Source organism: Prunus dulcis, chromosome 5, assembly GCF_902201215.1.
Source record: "Prunus dulcis chromosome 5, ALMONDv2, whole genome shotgun sequence".
In the NCBI taxonomy this organism is placed as follows: Eukaryota; Viridiplantae; Streptophyta; class Magnoliopsida; order Rosales; family Rosaceae; genus Prunus; species Prunus dulcis.
The window spans coordinates 17,740,171-17,754,463 of record NC_047654.1 but is presented as its reverse complement, the minus strand read 5'-3'; the positions used below and the strand labels follow the sequence as shown (position 1 = coordinate 17,754,463).

Below are 14,293 nucleotides of genomic sequence, written 5' to 3'. Positions count from 1 at the left end.
TTTTCTCCTACTACATACTACGAAGAAAAAAAATAAATTAAAAAAACACCAATGAAGACTTACAAGAAAAAATTGATGTTCTCTTTCTTTTACTTCGATTTGTTTGGGCCTGCGTGCTTCGGTGGTTTTTACTTCGCTTGTAATTTTCCGTTTTCAAATAAATATATTTTTTTTAAAAGACTTGCAAGAAAAAATGAAAAAAAAATGTAACAGCTGGGATATCGGTCTTGTTCGTCATATCTGATTCAGAATTTCAGATTAAGAAAAAAAAAAAACGGAAGAAGAAGAAGAAAAGAATCTCGGTCAACGCGTCAAAACCTCATCCTCATACATAACCCCATACTTAAAGTAGCTCATCATAATTTAAAAACATAATTCGTTTATTTGGTACATTTGAGGCCCATGAAGGAAGAGCTTACTTTTACCACTTCCCCGCTTTTGACGGTTAATTTTAAAACTTTCAAAGCTTCAACGGTCAACATTCAAATTGTACTACTCCTAAAACCCTCTGCTTCAATTTGTTTACTTATTCAATTCTTTCCCATTTCTCTCCATATGCAAAATGGTCTCATCTTTGAACACCGCGTGTATGAAAACCTGAAAAGTTGTGGCCGGAACAACATATAGTATTATTAGTATATAAACACCATCACCTCCCCTCCTATTTTTTCACAAACAAAAAACACCACCAACAAAAACAGAAGAATCAACTTCTCTCACTGCTTTTCTGATCAACTTAATCTGTGCTAGCTAATCAGCAAGCAATGGTTTTAGGGTGGACAAGAAGGAGAACAGGCCACGGCACCAAGAAAAAGCAGCCCCGGGACCTAGACATGGAAGCCCTCATCCCAAACCACTTCCTGTGCCCAATATCGCTGGACCTGATGAAGGATCCGGTTACATTGTCATCCGGAATAACCTACGATCGACAGAGTATTGACACGTGGCTCGAAGCCGGGAATTTCACTTGCCCGGTAACAAATCAGGTGCTGAGAAACTTTGATCAGATTCCCAACCATAGTCTCAGAAGAATGATTCAAGAGTGGTGCACTCAAAACAAGCACTATGGCATCGAACGTGTCCCAACACCCAGAATTCCTGTCTTGCCAATGGAGGTCTCTGAGATTCTTTTCAGCATCGGAGCCTCTGCTAGACGTTTGGATCAACATGGCTGCTTAGAATGTGTGCACAAAATCAAGAAGTGGGGAGCTGAGAGCGAACGCAACAAGCGGTGCATCTCGGAGAATGGGACGGCCTCTGTTCTAGCTGGTGCCTTTGATTCTTTTGCAACTGATTGCATAAAGAGAAATGCCACCGTTTGTGAAGAGATATTGTCTGCGCTGAGTTGGATGCTTCCAGCTTTCGATGAGGAAGCCCACAAATACTTGGGGTCTCAGGCTTCGTTGCACGGCATGGTTTGGTTTCTCAAGATGAGTGATGATCTTTCAGTAAAGCAAAATGCTATTTTAGCATTGAAAGAGCTTCTTGCTTGCCATGACCGGAATAAACATGTTGATGCGTTGGCGGAGATTGGTGGAGTGAATGAGGTACTTTTCGACTTCATCAGAGAGAAAATTTCTCCGACGATTACCAAGGCTTCTCTGATGGTGGTCTTCTACTTGGTTTCATCATCATCATCATCATCTTCTTCTTCTAAATCTAGTGAGAAGATCAAATCAGCATTTCTGGAGATGGGTTTAGTTTCCATATTGTTGGAAATTCTTGTCGACTCTGAAAGGGGCATATGTGAGAGGGCTTTGGGTGTTTTGGATAGTCTTTGCGATTTCCAAGATGGGAGGGAAAAGGCCTATGCTAATGCTCTCACTATACCTGTCTTGGTCAAGAAGATTTTGAGGGTATCAGAAATGGCGACTGAGTATTCAATTTCTGCTATTTGGAAGCTGTGCAAGTGTGCAAGCAGTCAAGAAGAAAGAGTTCTTGTTGAGGCCCTTCAAGTTGGTACATTTCAGAAGCTCCTGTTAGTTTTACAGGTTCGTTGCGGTGATGACAACACAAAGGAGAAGACAACTGAGCTTTTGAAACTCCTGAATCCTTACAGAGCTGGGTTGGAATGCATTGAGTCTGTAGATTTCAAGAACATTAGAAGGTCATTTTGATCTTCGTCCAGAGAAAAAATTTATGAATTCTTTTCTTTCTGATAATTCTTAAATTTTCATTTCATCAATTAATTTGTTCTCCAAAGTTGAAATTGTAATTGTAATACAATACAATACTGCAAGATGAATAGAGGGAAGTGAAAACAGAAGTTCCATTCCATTCCATTCTTTTCACATGATGTCACATGTTTCAGTCTGTCTGTTTGAATAAAGAGATTTCAATGTGTATGTAGATAAAGCTTAAATGGTATTTTGATATGAACGCTTGTTTGCTTGAGATGTCAAACAAGTTGGCTTGGCCCTTGACATTTTTATAGCTTATATCAATCTAAGTCATCAGGCAGTGATGGATGGGATTGATGTGTGTTCCATTCCAAACATGCTTTAGAAAATAAAATTCCACATGCATCATGCAATGATAATCAACATTCAACATACATCCTTTTGGTTAGGACCCGGGAGGGATTGTCAACTTGTTGGTACCGACTCAAGCTCATTTTATGCACCTCTTCAAAAACTAACCAAAACGTCCCAAACTTATTCGTCTAATAAGGACATGGCCACTTCATAGATGCTTGTATGCTAGCTACCAAAACCCAAAAACAAACGACAAGCTGTCAAAAGTATTGCACATTTAGAATGTGTTTTCGTTTTCAATCTTTTCAACTAGTTAGCCCCTCCTCCATGTGGGAAGTGGGAAAACAGTAGGAGAGCAGTCTTATTCTGCTTATATAATACAAGCCCAAAACTTGGGTTAGTTCCATTGTTTGGAGGTATGATCTCACTTGGCAAAATCCGATTATTAAGACTATTTTATTTGTTTATTTAATCCCTTAAGTCTTCCCAAAAATGTTAAAGAAAACCCTATAATTCGAGAAAGAAAATGTGTGCTTAGTTCTTGACTTGATTCATTTTTTAATTTATTCTTAAGCCCATACGAATACCCTCTTGAGAAATTTGCCTTATCCTTGACTTGATGATGCTTTTGTTCGAGAATCAGATATGTGCTTTGATTATCATGCCTGAATTAATGCATTATTATTCTTGAGAAATTTGAAGGGCAATTGTCGTGAAATGAAAGCGTGTGAATGATGGGTCAATGTGGATCAAATCCTACTGCAAATACTAAACCCCCCTCCATCGGGGTGTTCAGATGGAGACGGTTGGGTGATCAATGCAGGCGTATGTGAAACCAATTTTGCGCTGCAATTCATACCAAATCATTCCCAATACTCGAAAATTTGAAAAGCCGAGCCATACGTACGTAAACAGATGACTAAATTCCCAATTTGGATATAGACTTGGTCACTCAAGACTATCGCAATGGAAGACCTCATTTCAACTATTGAATTCTTTGGTATGTATGACTATGAATCTAAGATCAAGTATAAACAAAACTTGAAGCAAAACATACGCCAATGAAATGAAGACCATGTAAAGGCTCGCACATTCTAGGCTGGGATAAGTATCTCAACTCACGCTTGGAATTCATGGCACGCAACCATCCTTGATTCTCAACAAATCAAGGGAGATTGGAATTCATATATTCAAACAAGGATAAATAGACCGGCCATGGCCAAATCTCTTAGCAGTAATAATAATTCTCTTGCTTTTCATATATAGTTGACAACAAAATGTATATTTGAGCTTGCTACGAGAAAAAGGTGAAAGAAACACATACTAGATGATGACTAACAAATTAACCACACAAAGTGAAGACACTACAATATTACTAGAAGTCACATCGGTTTCCCATTTATGATGAAAAAAAAAATATATGAACTCGGTTGTTTCTACTCCCAAACAAAAGCCTATCTGGGAAAAGCTACTCCTCCTTGCACCTCTTCTCAACTTCTTCCAAATTCTGAATGTCCTTGTAATATTTGCATATGCGAACAAGACACCTGCGCCCAACATTTGTAGATTACTATCAAATGACCAGAAATATAGTAAAGACCTTCAAGTTTTTTATTTGTTTAAACTTGTAAAGAAATAAAACAAAAAGATGAGGTCATTTGATGATCTCTAGCCAACATACCAGTAAAGCAGACATGCTGAAGCGCAAAGAATTACATTCCTTTGAGCCTTGTAGATCTGCATGACATATTTTCCGCAACAAAGGTGTCAAGAATAATAGAATTTAAAGTGTAAATATATATGTAGATAGAACTTGAATCTTCCATTTCTCTTGATTGGCAGAGGGCTCATTGTGCAATCATTAGACATCCCACAGCTACATATGCTGCAACTTGCAACATATAAGAACTGAACCACATATCATGTTTTTCATGAAATGTACAGCGCAAAAGTAGAGAGTATCTTCCAAATACACTCAATTGATATCCTACCAGAATATTTCCACAAGCACAAATCCTTGTTTCACCCTCATCCGCAAATACCCAAAAACAAAGAAAGTCTTAAAGATAATAAAGAGCAGAAAATTTTCAATACATAAAGACAGAAATAATTATGAGACTTCAAGATACCATCCTAAAGAAAAGTCGAAGAAACGAGACAATCCAATGCCGAATATGTAAGAATTTTAGAGGACAAAATTAAGAAACAGGTATGTGTGTCATTGAGCATTATGATTTTGAGAAAAATAAATATGAATTTGTAATGCTGTTATTCTATAATAAATTTGTTAAACAGTATAGTGAATGGGAATTGGAGACATCAGTGGGTGCTCAAAATGTAATTTTCCTTTTGTTATATGATTTCATTTTTGATAAATTCATTTTAGCATGCTGAAGAGTTGCAGGCATCATCAACTTGATTAAAGATTAGAATCACATAAGAAATTAAAACGAGAGAGAGAGTACTAGTTAGAAACTGACGGATTTCTCATAGCGGTCACGCTCAGCAGCGGTGCAGATCTCAGAGGTGCAGGACAGGCGGTGCTCATTCTTCCAATATATATCTACACAGAATTTAAAAGAAAAGAGAAAGTAAGAAAGAGCCAAGTCAAAGATCAATTGGTAATCCATTACCCAAAATGGAAAATCCGATGCTAGATTGTTGCTATGGTATGGTATGCCCTAGGAATAAAATCAAATAAAATCGAATAAGAAGAAGAAACAAACCAAGGAGCTGAAAGCCGGCGAATGGAACGATAAAGAGGGCAGGTTGGAGGATGAGAGAGACCAACGACACGAATTGATTCTTCAAGAGCTTGGGAGCAGGAAGGGTTAAGATGAAGGCCAAGGCTGCCTCTGCTGCCACCACGTACGTCAGTATCATCCACTGCAACGCCATTTCGCGATCTCTCACTGTTTCTCTCTCTCTTTGTCAAATTCGATTGCTTCGCTTTGATATTTGTTTGCGAGGCTGAGGCTTACTTAATTACTTGCTACTTCTTCTGAATCTGAATGATGCTGCTCTGGCTGCCGCTTTGCCTTAGTTAGGCTTAATCACCAAGCAAGCAAAGCATAAGTTGCTAAAGCAAAGAAGACTGAGAGGGTCGGCCATGGTTTCGGAACCGGTTCACTCGCCCAAAATCAACAGTTTGGGCTACTTCAATATTATGATCCACCTCTACCACTTACAAGCCCAAAAGCACATTCCAATTCTGTATTTACATTTGGTCCTTTACTTCATTTTCCGGCCCAAAATAATATTATTGGCCGGACCCAAAAAAAAAAAAAACAGAAAAAAATGCCAACTGTTGTAAAGTCAAAGATGGATCCTAAAATGGTAGAGCCCACTACCTAATTGATTGAAGAACATCATAATGAAAGTATTGTGGAAGTGGAATCCATGTCATTGCATATTCACAGGAAGCCAACAGAATTTGCATATAAGTGGGCTTCCTCCTTTGTTGTAGAGGACAGAAATGAATAAATGAGAAACATCAGATTTCTATGCTTTCTCTATCTCAATTCCCTCTCCAATTTCTCTTTAATTTATAACACGTTATCAGCACGAATATCTCCAAAATACCTGCTGAGTTCTTCTAATCAACACCAGAACAGACCACCTTGCAAAAACTCAAGCAGAGGCTTGGTGGGATTTTCTTTTGTTTTCCTAGATAACCCACTTCACAAATTCAAGAACCAGACTTGGTTCACAAAACTTCTCATGGGTCTTCAGTTCTTCTCCATATTCCAGTGGGCCCTGAGCATAATTCAAGCTTCTCATACTACCACTACTACTTCGTCTTCTTCTTGTATTGATTCAAATTTCAAACTGAATTAACCAAGAAAGCCTTAACCTTTTCATCAGCTTCAGAGCAAATGCGCCAACGTGCTCTGCTTCATAAAGACTCAACCAGTCAAAATTGAAGCCAACCCATTTGAGGAAACAAACACCCACTACTTCACCATCAACTGCAACTCCGACCAAGCACAAGTACCCGGCAGCTGCTCCCACCCTTGATTTGGACAGCCCACCTGCGCCTCCGGCTGAGGCTCCTGGAGCAGGAAGCCTCGAGGCTTCAACCCCTGGTCTTTCTGTAGCTGTCGATCAGCAAGCACGGCGCCGATTCTGCCAATAGATGCAGCCCTTCTTGCTCCATCATTTCCAGCGCCTTGGCCTCTACAAAGTTATGAACTTTCAACATACAAAGTTACAAGGGGCTGCAAGCTCTCTCTATCAGTTTGCTGCTCGTGTTGGGTTTTTGCTTTTGGGTTGTTTGGGAGTTGGGGAGGGTTGATTGTTTATCTTTTAGTCTCTGTGCTGTGGATAGTGGTCTCCTGCTTTCTCTCCGAGTCTTTGGCTTCGCAAAGAGAAATAAGAGTGTATATAAACAAACATGGGTTGGATTCTCTATTCTGGTAAATCCAACAGTAAAGCGAAGACCAATAAGGAAAAAGAAGATGAGGGTGGCTTTGCTTGGGCTTTGATTGCAAATTTGGTCAAAAAGAAACAACACCGAAAGGATATGTTGCTCCTTATGCTTTCTATTATTTTATTATTTCTCTACACAACAAGTTCAACTTAATTGCAAGTGGAAAGAAGAAAAGCCAACATGATATGTCTAGCTTTCAAACTAATATATTAGTATAATAATATTATATTATTATATGATCAATTTTGGTGGGTAGAGCTAACAGTTTATAAGTTGGCTACAGCAAGGGCACAACTTTGTGTGCTGAAGATTATTGGTACCTTTTGTTCTCGTCCACACAGCTTTCTCTGGTGTGCTGGTTACAAGTGGAAAGGCAGAGCAAGCGTGATATTTATCTATCATGCACTAGTTTCCTTCGCTTGCCTATTATATACTCTATATAATCTATTTATATAGTAATTCTATGGACGGTTTCACCCTCTTATATTTTTTGTGGTGGTTTTATCCCCACATTTATTTTATTTACTATATGGAGTAGGTTTATTACCCATACGACACAATTTATTTGCTGTATGGTATAGGTTTATTACTCATACGATAATATTTATTTAAAAGTGTGGCGCGTGTTTATCGTCCACATAACTGCCTTTACTTTTATTTAAAAGTATGGAGCAGAATTAGTGCCCATACAAGCACGTTTACTTTATCGCAAATTTACTTTTACTTAAAGTATGATGTGGAATTAACCCTCATACTTTATGAAATTACTTTACTGTACATTATTTACTGTATGGTGTAGGTTTATTACCCATACAACAGTATCTATTTAAAAGGGTGGTGCGGGTTTATCGTCCACGCCTTTACTTTTATTTAAATGTATGAAGCAGAATTAGTGCCCATACAAGCACGTTTACTTTATCGCAAATTTACTTTTACTTAAAGTATGATGTGGAATTAACCCTCATACTTTATGAAATTACTTTACTGCACATCTAATTTTATTTAAGGTATGGTGCGGGATTAACGTCCATACAGCAAGCAATTTAATTTATGAATTTATTTTACCGCACATTTACATTTACTTAAAGTATGGTGCGGGTTTATCGTCCATACCAGTAATTTATTACCAGTAATTTATTTTATGGATTAATTGCGCTGTATGATGAGTTTTTACAGTATGCAGATCAGGACCAGAAGTTCCTTGATCTTCATCATACAATTACATCAGGACTTGAAGATCCTTGATGATGATATTAATATGAGAGCTGGCAGTCTCTCCAGTACTATATTTGTAAACATGTGATTGGACTTAAGGGTCCTTGATCCCTGACATGTAAATAAGGACCTGAGGTTCCTTAATCATGTAACCGTACCATATTGGTTCATAGTGCCGTACACATGGATGATAACTGTACTGACAAATGTACTGTACACATGAATAGATACGTATTCATGACTTGATGAATAGTACCGGATATATGAATAGTGACGTATACATAAATATTAACCATTTTGGGTAAACCGTCACTATATACAAAAGGGAACCTGCAGTTCCTTAAACTCATGGATGAGCAATTAAATGAGATGCCAGAAGTTCCTCAAAATATGGACAATTATGTACGGGTTTGAAGTCCCGAAATATGTACATAAAATTGTAAGAATGTCCATACCATGAGAATATGTGATTTTGGCCTGAAGTTCAAAATCTAACAGTGTTGAGAACCTAAAGTTCCAACAGTTAAATGGACAACATTTGAGGTATTATTGCAAATTGTAGTACACCACATATTTCTTTGGCATAAGAGAATGATGAATTTAATAAAGTTCGATTATGTTATAATCGACACCTCAAGGAAGAAATATATTTTGTGAATTTCGGTTGTTAAAAATACACCGCGAAATAGATAATATCAGTATAAACTTCAAATGATGAATTGAGGCTCCCCACATATTTTGTTATATCTGGGCCGGAAGCCCATGGATCCAAATATATGAGAGATCTTAAACTTGAAGTTGTGGGTATATAGTAGTTAATGTTCTTCACTACTATATTGCGATATTATCGTGGTCTTTACTCAATTCATATTTCATGACCATTTTAAAAAGACGTAAAAACCACAGGTGCAAGTTTAAGAACGTGCGCAATTATTATAACAGAAAAGGAGCATACAACATATAGATTTTTTCCACCTGCAATGAAGGTGCAGGCCCTGTAAAATCTATAAAATTACATTATGTTCTGGAAGCCTCTGAAGGAAGAGGACGACGCCTCTTAAGCTTAGCCAGGAGCCTCTCGTGGTCTCCCAAAATTCTTTCATTGGAGACCTGCAGCATGTCTAGCCTTCTCAGTGTATCAATGGAGTACGAACTCACCAGTTTCAACAAGGCATTATTCTCTCCTTTAAGTTTCTCAACCTCCTGTTGAGACTCATGAAGCATTCTTTGAAGAGACGAATTTTCAGTTGTTAGATTCTGAACCTTGTTTGCTCTAGCACGCAAACAATCAGCCATGTTAGAAACAGAAGCAGCACTCTGAATGCTAGAAGCCATTGAGTCATCAATAGCCTCTTCCTCAGACCTTCCTGTTAAGAGTATTTCATCCATTGGAGTAATGAAATTCTTAGCTACTATGACAGTAGTAGCATCATTCATCATCACAGAATCATTAATTGTGAGATGACGATTTTGGGATACAAAGGATGGACGCCAAACTTTGGCGTCACTGGTTGTTGTAGGAGCATAATTTAAATTGAAATAATTTGGGCAGGAAGAAGAAGAAGCCATTTTAAGAAGGTTTCGACGAAAGTCTTACAAAAACTAAAGTTTCAGAAAATGAAGGAAGTTGAGTTGAAACGCAGTTGCTCCAATCAAGTTTTGCAAAAGACAATATCTATATACGAAAATGTGGAACATTTCCAGGATCCCAATATCTTCTCGGATCCCCATATTATCTTTTTCTTTCCCAGATTTCAAAACTTCACGCGGCTTCTAATAATGCCTGTCGGCACTTTCGGCGTTTTCAAGTATTATTTTCCTCAAAGCCGATCTTGCTTTGCGGATTTCACGGAGCTATTTTTTCAAAAGCACCCCGAGAATCTCGCAATTTTCCTATGGTTAATTTGAAATTCACCGGTTCTACCTATTCCTCTTATTTGTGTATAAATGTGCTACTAACGAAATTTTCTTTGCAGAAGACATCCAGTTTTCTCCATACCTAGTGATGCTATATCTACTCGTTTTTCTTATCAATGAGCACTCAATATGCCCGAGAAGCAAGACTATCTATGATCATCCATTCAGGAAGCGAGACTATCCCTGATCACGTTTCCGCTACATTAGGGAACTGTGAAGGTGGCCTTATGCTCTAATCTCCTGAGGTCCTTCTAGACTAAGGGAATTGAGAGCTTGTTTTCTGCTCCCATCAGCTCCCTTCCTTGATTGCTTACCTTACCTTGCAATCAATATCACAATTTTTGTATCTTTTCTTTCTTTTTATAACTCTCTGTTCATAAGGGATTTTATTTCTTTAGAACGAACATCCGAAGAAAGAATCCATGCGGTGCTCCTAACTCTGAGGGTTATTTGTTTTTTTTTGACAGAGAGAAAAATTGTGATTTTTGCTCTTGCAGGATATAACTAGATCATCAAGCGCTACATTATATTTACTGGGCCGATACGAGCTTGAATAATACTTGAGAAGAGTTTCTCCCCCCTAAGGATGTAAGCAATACTTGCGTTATTTTATGCTTATATACTTATTTGATATTTTATCTTGAAAGGTAACCAAATGGGGAGATAAGTCTGTTCCAAAAAGAATGGCTTGTATGTATCCATAAATTATTAACGCAAATTTTACAGATTGCAAGTTGGATACATTGATAATACACTGCACAAATTAAAGTCCCATAAGAACAAAATATGGGTATAGCAGTGATCAATATGATGCACGTCTGTTGCGTAGCAAATGATGTGGATTGAAGTCCCGAAAGGACAATCCTTTGACATGTCAATGTTGATACTGTGCACGCCTAATGCATAGAAAATTGTATGGGTTAAAGTCCCAGAAATTAATTGACATGTATGTATTAATCTGTGGCATGCCTGCAGCATGACAAATATATGGGTTTTAAATGTTCCAACTCCCTAAATGGAGATTATCCACGCCCTACTGCAAAATAACGCTCCATTGGAGGTTATCCACATTCTCACATCAGCCCCCTGAGTGGCTTGGGTACCCAAAAGCAAAGAAATGCTTATAATTGATGTATGCGCATGCACATGAGAATGGTGGGATCATGAATTGATGAATGACAAATTTTGATTTTGGAGTAGCTACTCAAATCATCAATGGGCTGTGTTAATTGGAACCATGTTCAATCATTAAATGTCGACAATATCATTGGCCAAAATGGAATGAGGCAATTCCATTATAGATGAGAATGAACGTCAAATAACAAACCCATAGTACGAACCCCAAAAGATGTTAATACTGAAAGTTATACTTGGGCGTTCGGAATAAAAGGGAGTATACCTAATTTGTATGACACAATGTTTCTGGCAGAAACAAGGAATGTTGGGTTTTCTCCATATTTATAGATTCCATTGTGCCCCTTTATTGCACATTTACGGAGACCAACATGTTATCTTTAAGGGTTATTAAATGCACGGAGCATATCGCCAGAAGCGATTCCCTAAAGATGTATAAATAGCTGTGTTAAAGCTATTTAATGTGTCATAAAGTTTAATCCCTTTAAACAAAATCCTTGAAAGGATTGAAATTGCATGAAGCCAATCCCTGAATGACATGTGCCTGAATTATGCCAACGAGATTCTTGCTTATACTAAGAAAGTATTGAAGTATTTTTATGAGGATTATCCGTTGGACACTTTAAGGATTTTCAGGAAGTATATTGGAGCGGACATCGTATTTTCCAGATAGAGCTCCACTCCATCACCATCATTTTGAGATGATGTGAGGCATATTTGATGCTATCTAAGCACAACACCATATACGAGCATATTTTTGAGTGAACTTATAAATAGCCCAAGTGTTATTAGATATGCGGACTCTGGAAATCTCTATGGTCGCTTACTAGAAAAAGCTAGTCATGAAGTTTTCAGGGGAGATATTCATCAGGGGGAGCGTGGTATTAATAAAGACCTTCATACACTATTGACTCACAGAAGCAGTGTCCACTATGATATTCAGAAAGCTGATCAACAGTATGGCTTAAAGATATTTTGCCAAGCATCAGGGGGCGCGTGCTGTCAATAAAGACCTTTACACACTGTACTCTTTTTCCTTTGCCCAGGTTTTTATCCCACTGGGTTTTTTCTGGCAAGGTTTTAACGAGGCAGTGTCGCACGCATGTCAATATACACAGAATTTTATGTTACACATGATTATGTACTCTTTTTTCCTTCGACCAGTTTTTGTCACACTGGATTTTTACTGACAAGGTTTTTAACGAGACATATTCCATACCATTTGTGGTCTCCAAGGGGGAGTGTTGTAAAATCAAATATGGATCCCAAAATGGTAGAGCCCACCACCTAATTGATTGAAGAACATCATAATGAAAGTATTGTGGAAGTGGAATCCATGTCATTGCATATTCACAGGAAGCCAACAGAATTTGCATATAAGTGGGCTTCCTCCTTTGTTGTAGATGACAGAAATGAATAAATGAGAAACATCAGATTTCTATGCTTTCTCTATCTCAATTCCCTCTCCAATTTCTCTTTAATTTATAACACCAACTTAATTATTAGCTGCCAGCTTGAACAATTATTATTATTATTTTTGGTAAAAGATTAGCTGGAACAATCCCTTGTACCTTTGTTTCTCAATCCTAATTCATAAATGCCTATGGGCCTCCACAAGTACAAAGTAGAAATTTATTAATGAAGTTTACATAATAAGGACATGCTAATTCTTCTGTCTTAGAGCAAGTCTAGTGCAAGGGGCTAGCCCAGGTAGGAGGGTGCTCTAGGTTCGAAAGGCAGGTCCAGTGCGCAAGACCCAGCTTGGGTAAGGCGTGGGAGAAATGGGGAGATCTGGCCCGTTGCATTGTCTTCATGCAGCTAACGTCAGCGCAAGAATTTAAAAAAATTAGCACAGCCAGAAACCAGCAGCTACAAGCCACATAGCTTCTCTTGAAGGATTCGATCCAAAAATGTCCTCTAATCCAACGGCTGCCCATTTTTTGGCTAAAAAAAATTGTAAAAAAATATAAAAAATTCTGGAAATTTTTTCCATAAATACCTACCAATATTATTCACTTTCCACACTAAATCTTCATGCAAATTCATCTCCTTCCAATATTTTTCACTTTCCACACCAAATTTTCTACTACAAAATTCCATTTGTGTAAAAATACAAATAGTCTCTTCCATCGAAACTGGATGGTCGTGGACAAATGTTCGAAGCGGGTCAAAATCTTGGTGACAATATAAAATAAATAAATATATATCGTTTTATTCAATTTAATATCATTAAAAAAATATATTTTCTTGTATTTTTAATACATTATTCATGGCAAAACAAAAAAGAGGAAAACCATTACACATGGCTCCTCAAGTGAACAATGTCATCAGTCGGTTCTAGTGGTGCGTTCCATGTCGAAAATAATGGCACTATTACTTCCTTTGAAGGAAAATACTCCCCCGAGTCGTGATCCGGTAGAATTTCCTCCGCCAATTGAGTCATCCTTGTACTCGATTGTGTCGAACTATGAGGATCAGGAGTATTTCAATTGTATGATGAGTGAAATGTAAATTTTATAATAAATATGGACACGTGGCAACCGAAAATCTTATCCTAAACTCTTGCTCTTGCTTTGCCGTTGCCGATAGGGTGGAAGTGCTCAATGACGTTTCGATCAATCAAATGGGTTTTTTTTTTTTTTTTTGGTATTAAGGATACATTCCAATCAATCAATCACATTAGGTAATTCAAAGACTTATCTGATGCCATCAGATCAGTGATGATGCTCTAGGAAATCCAACTTAATCTTATTGAAAACCAAAACAAATAAATTTTAATATTAAATTTAAAAGCTTCACACAAGAAATTGAGATATATGAATTTATATTCTTTTCTTCTTTTACTTTTTTTTTCTTTAATTTATTTGTTTGTAGGGTGTCAGTACGAAAATCGTATTGGCATTTTCTAGACTTTAGCATAGGTTGAAAATTAGTTTGTGAGTAATTGTTACTGGACGCTTTGGCACAACTCTCTCAACCCTATACTTCCGAGCCATGACCTGACCATACGAGAAACTTGACAACAGGTAAATCATGACATAATCATACATTCATTATAGGACTCCTAGTTGGAATTATTTTCACTCAAGTATTTTTATGTTAATCCTATTTTTAATAGGATTAG

The 14,293-nt window shown here is 37.5% G+C and overlaps 2 protein-coding genes across 2 annotated transcripts; one reads left to right on the top strand and one right to left on the bottom strand.

The window, feature by feature from the left end:
* Nucleotides 1-677: 677 nt before the first annotated feature.
* LOC117627917 (U-box domain-containing protein 21-like) lies at nt 678-2,185 on the top strand. Its single transcript, XM_034360234.1, has one exon. It carries the CDS (start codon nt 765-767, stop codon nt 2,115-2,117), a length of 1,353 nt encoding a protein of 450 aa, XP_034216125.1. The 5' UTR covers nt 678-764; the 3' UTR covers nt 2,118-2,185.
* Nucleotides 2,186-3,675: 1,490 nt separating this feature from the next.
* LOC117628080 lies at nt 3,676-5,686 on the bottom strand. Its single transcript, XM_034360445.1, has 4 exons — nt 5,201-5,686; nt 4,955-5,037; nt 4,156-4,211; nt 3,676-4,021 (listed from the first exon to the last, which is right to left on the bottom strand). The coding sequence occupies exons 1-4, from the start codon at nt 5,370-5,372 to the stop codon at nt 3,943-3,945; spliced, it is 390 nt and encodes a 129-aa protein (XP_034216336.1). The 5' UTR covers nt 5,373-5,686; the 3' UTR covers nt 3,676-3,942.
* Nucleotides 5,687-14,293: the final 8,607 nt, after the last annotated feature.

Coding starts and splice junctions, on each gene's coding strand:
- LOC117628080 (XM_034360445.1), bottom strand. CDS start 5,372: ATGGCGTTGCAGTGGATGATACTGACGTACGTGGTGGCAGCAGAGGCA. Junction 5,038..5,200: donor CGCCGGCTTTCAGCTCCTTG/GTTTGTTTCTTC, acceptor AATTCTGTGTAG/ATATATATTGGAAGAATGAG. Junction 4,022..4,155: donor TCAGCATGTCTGCTTTACTG/GTATGTTGGCTA, acceptor TGTTGGGCGCAG/GTGTCTTGTTCGCATATGCA.
- LOC117627917 (XM_034360234.1), top strand. CDS start 765: ATGGTTTTAGGGTGGACAAGAAGGAGAACAGGCCACGGCACCAAGAAA.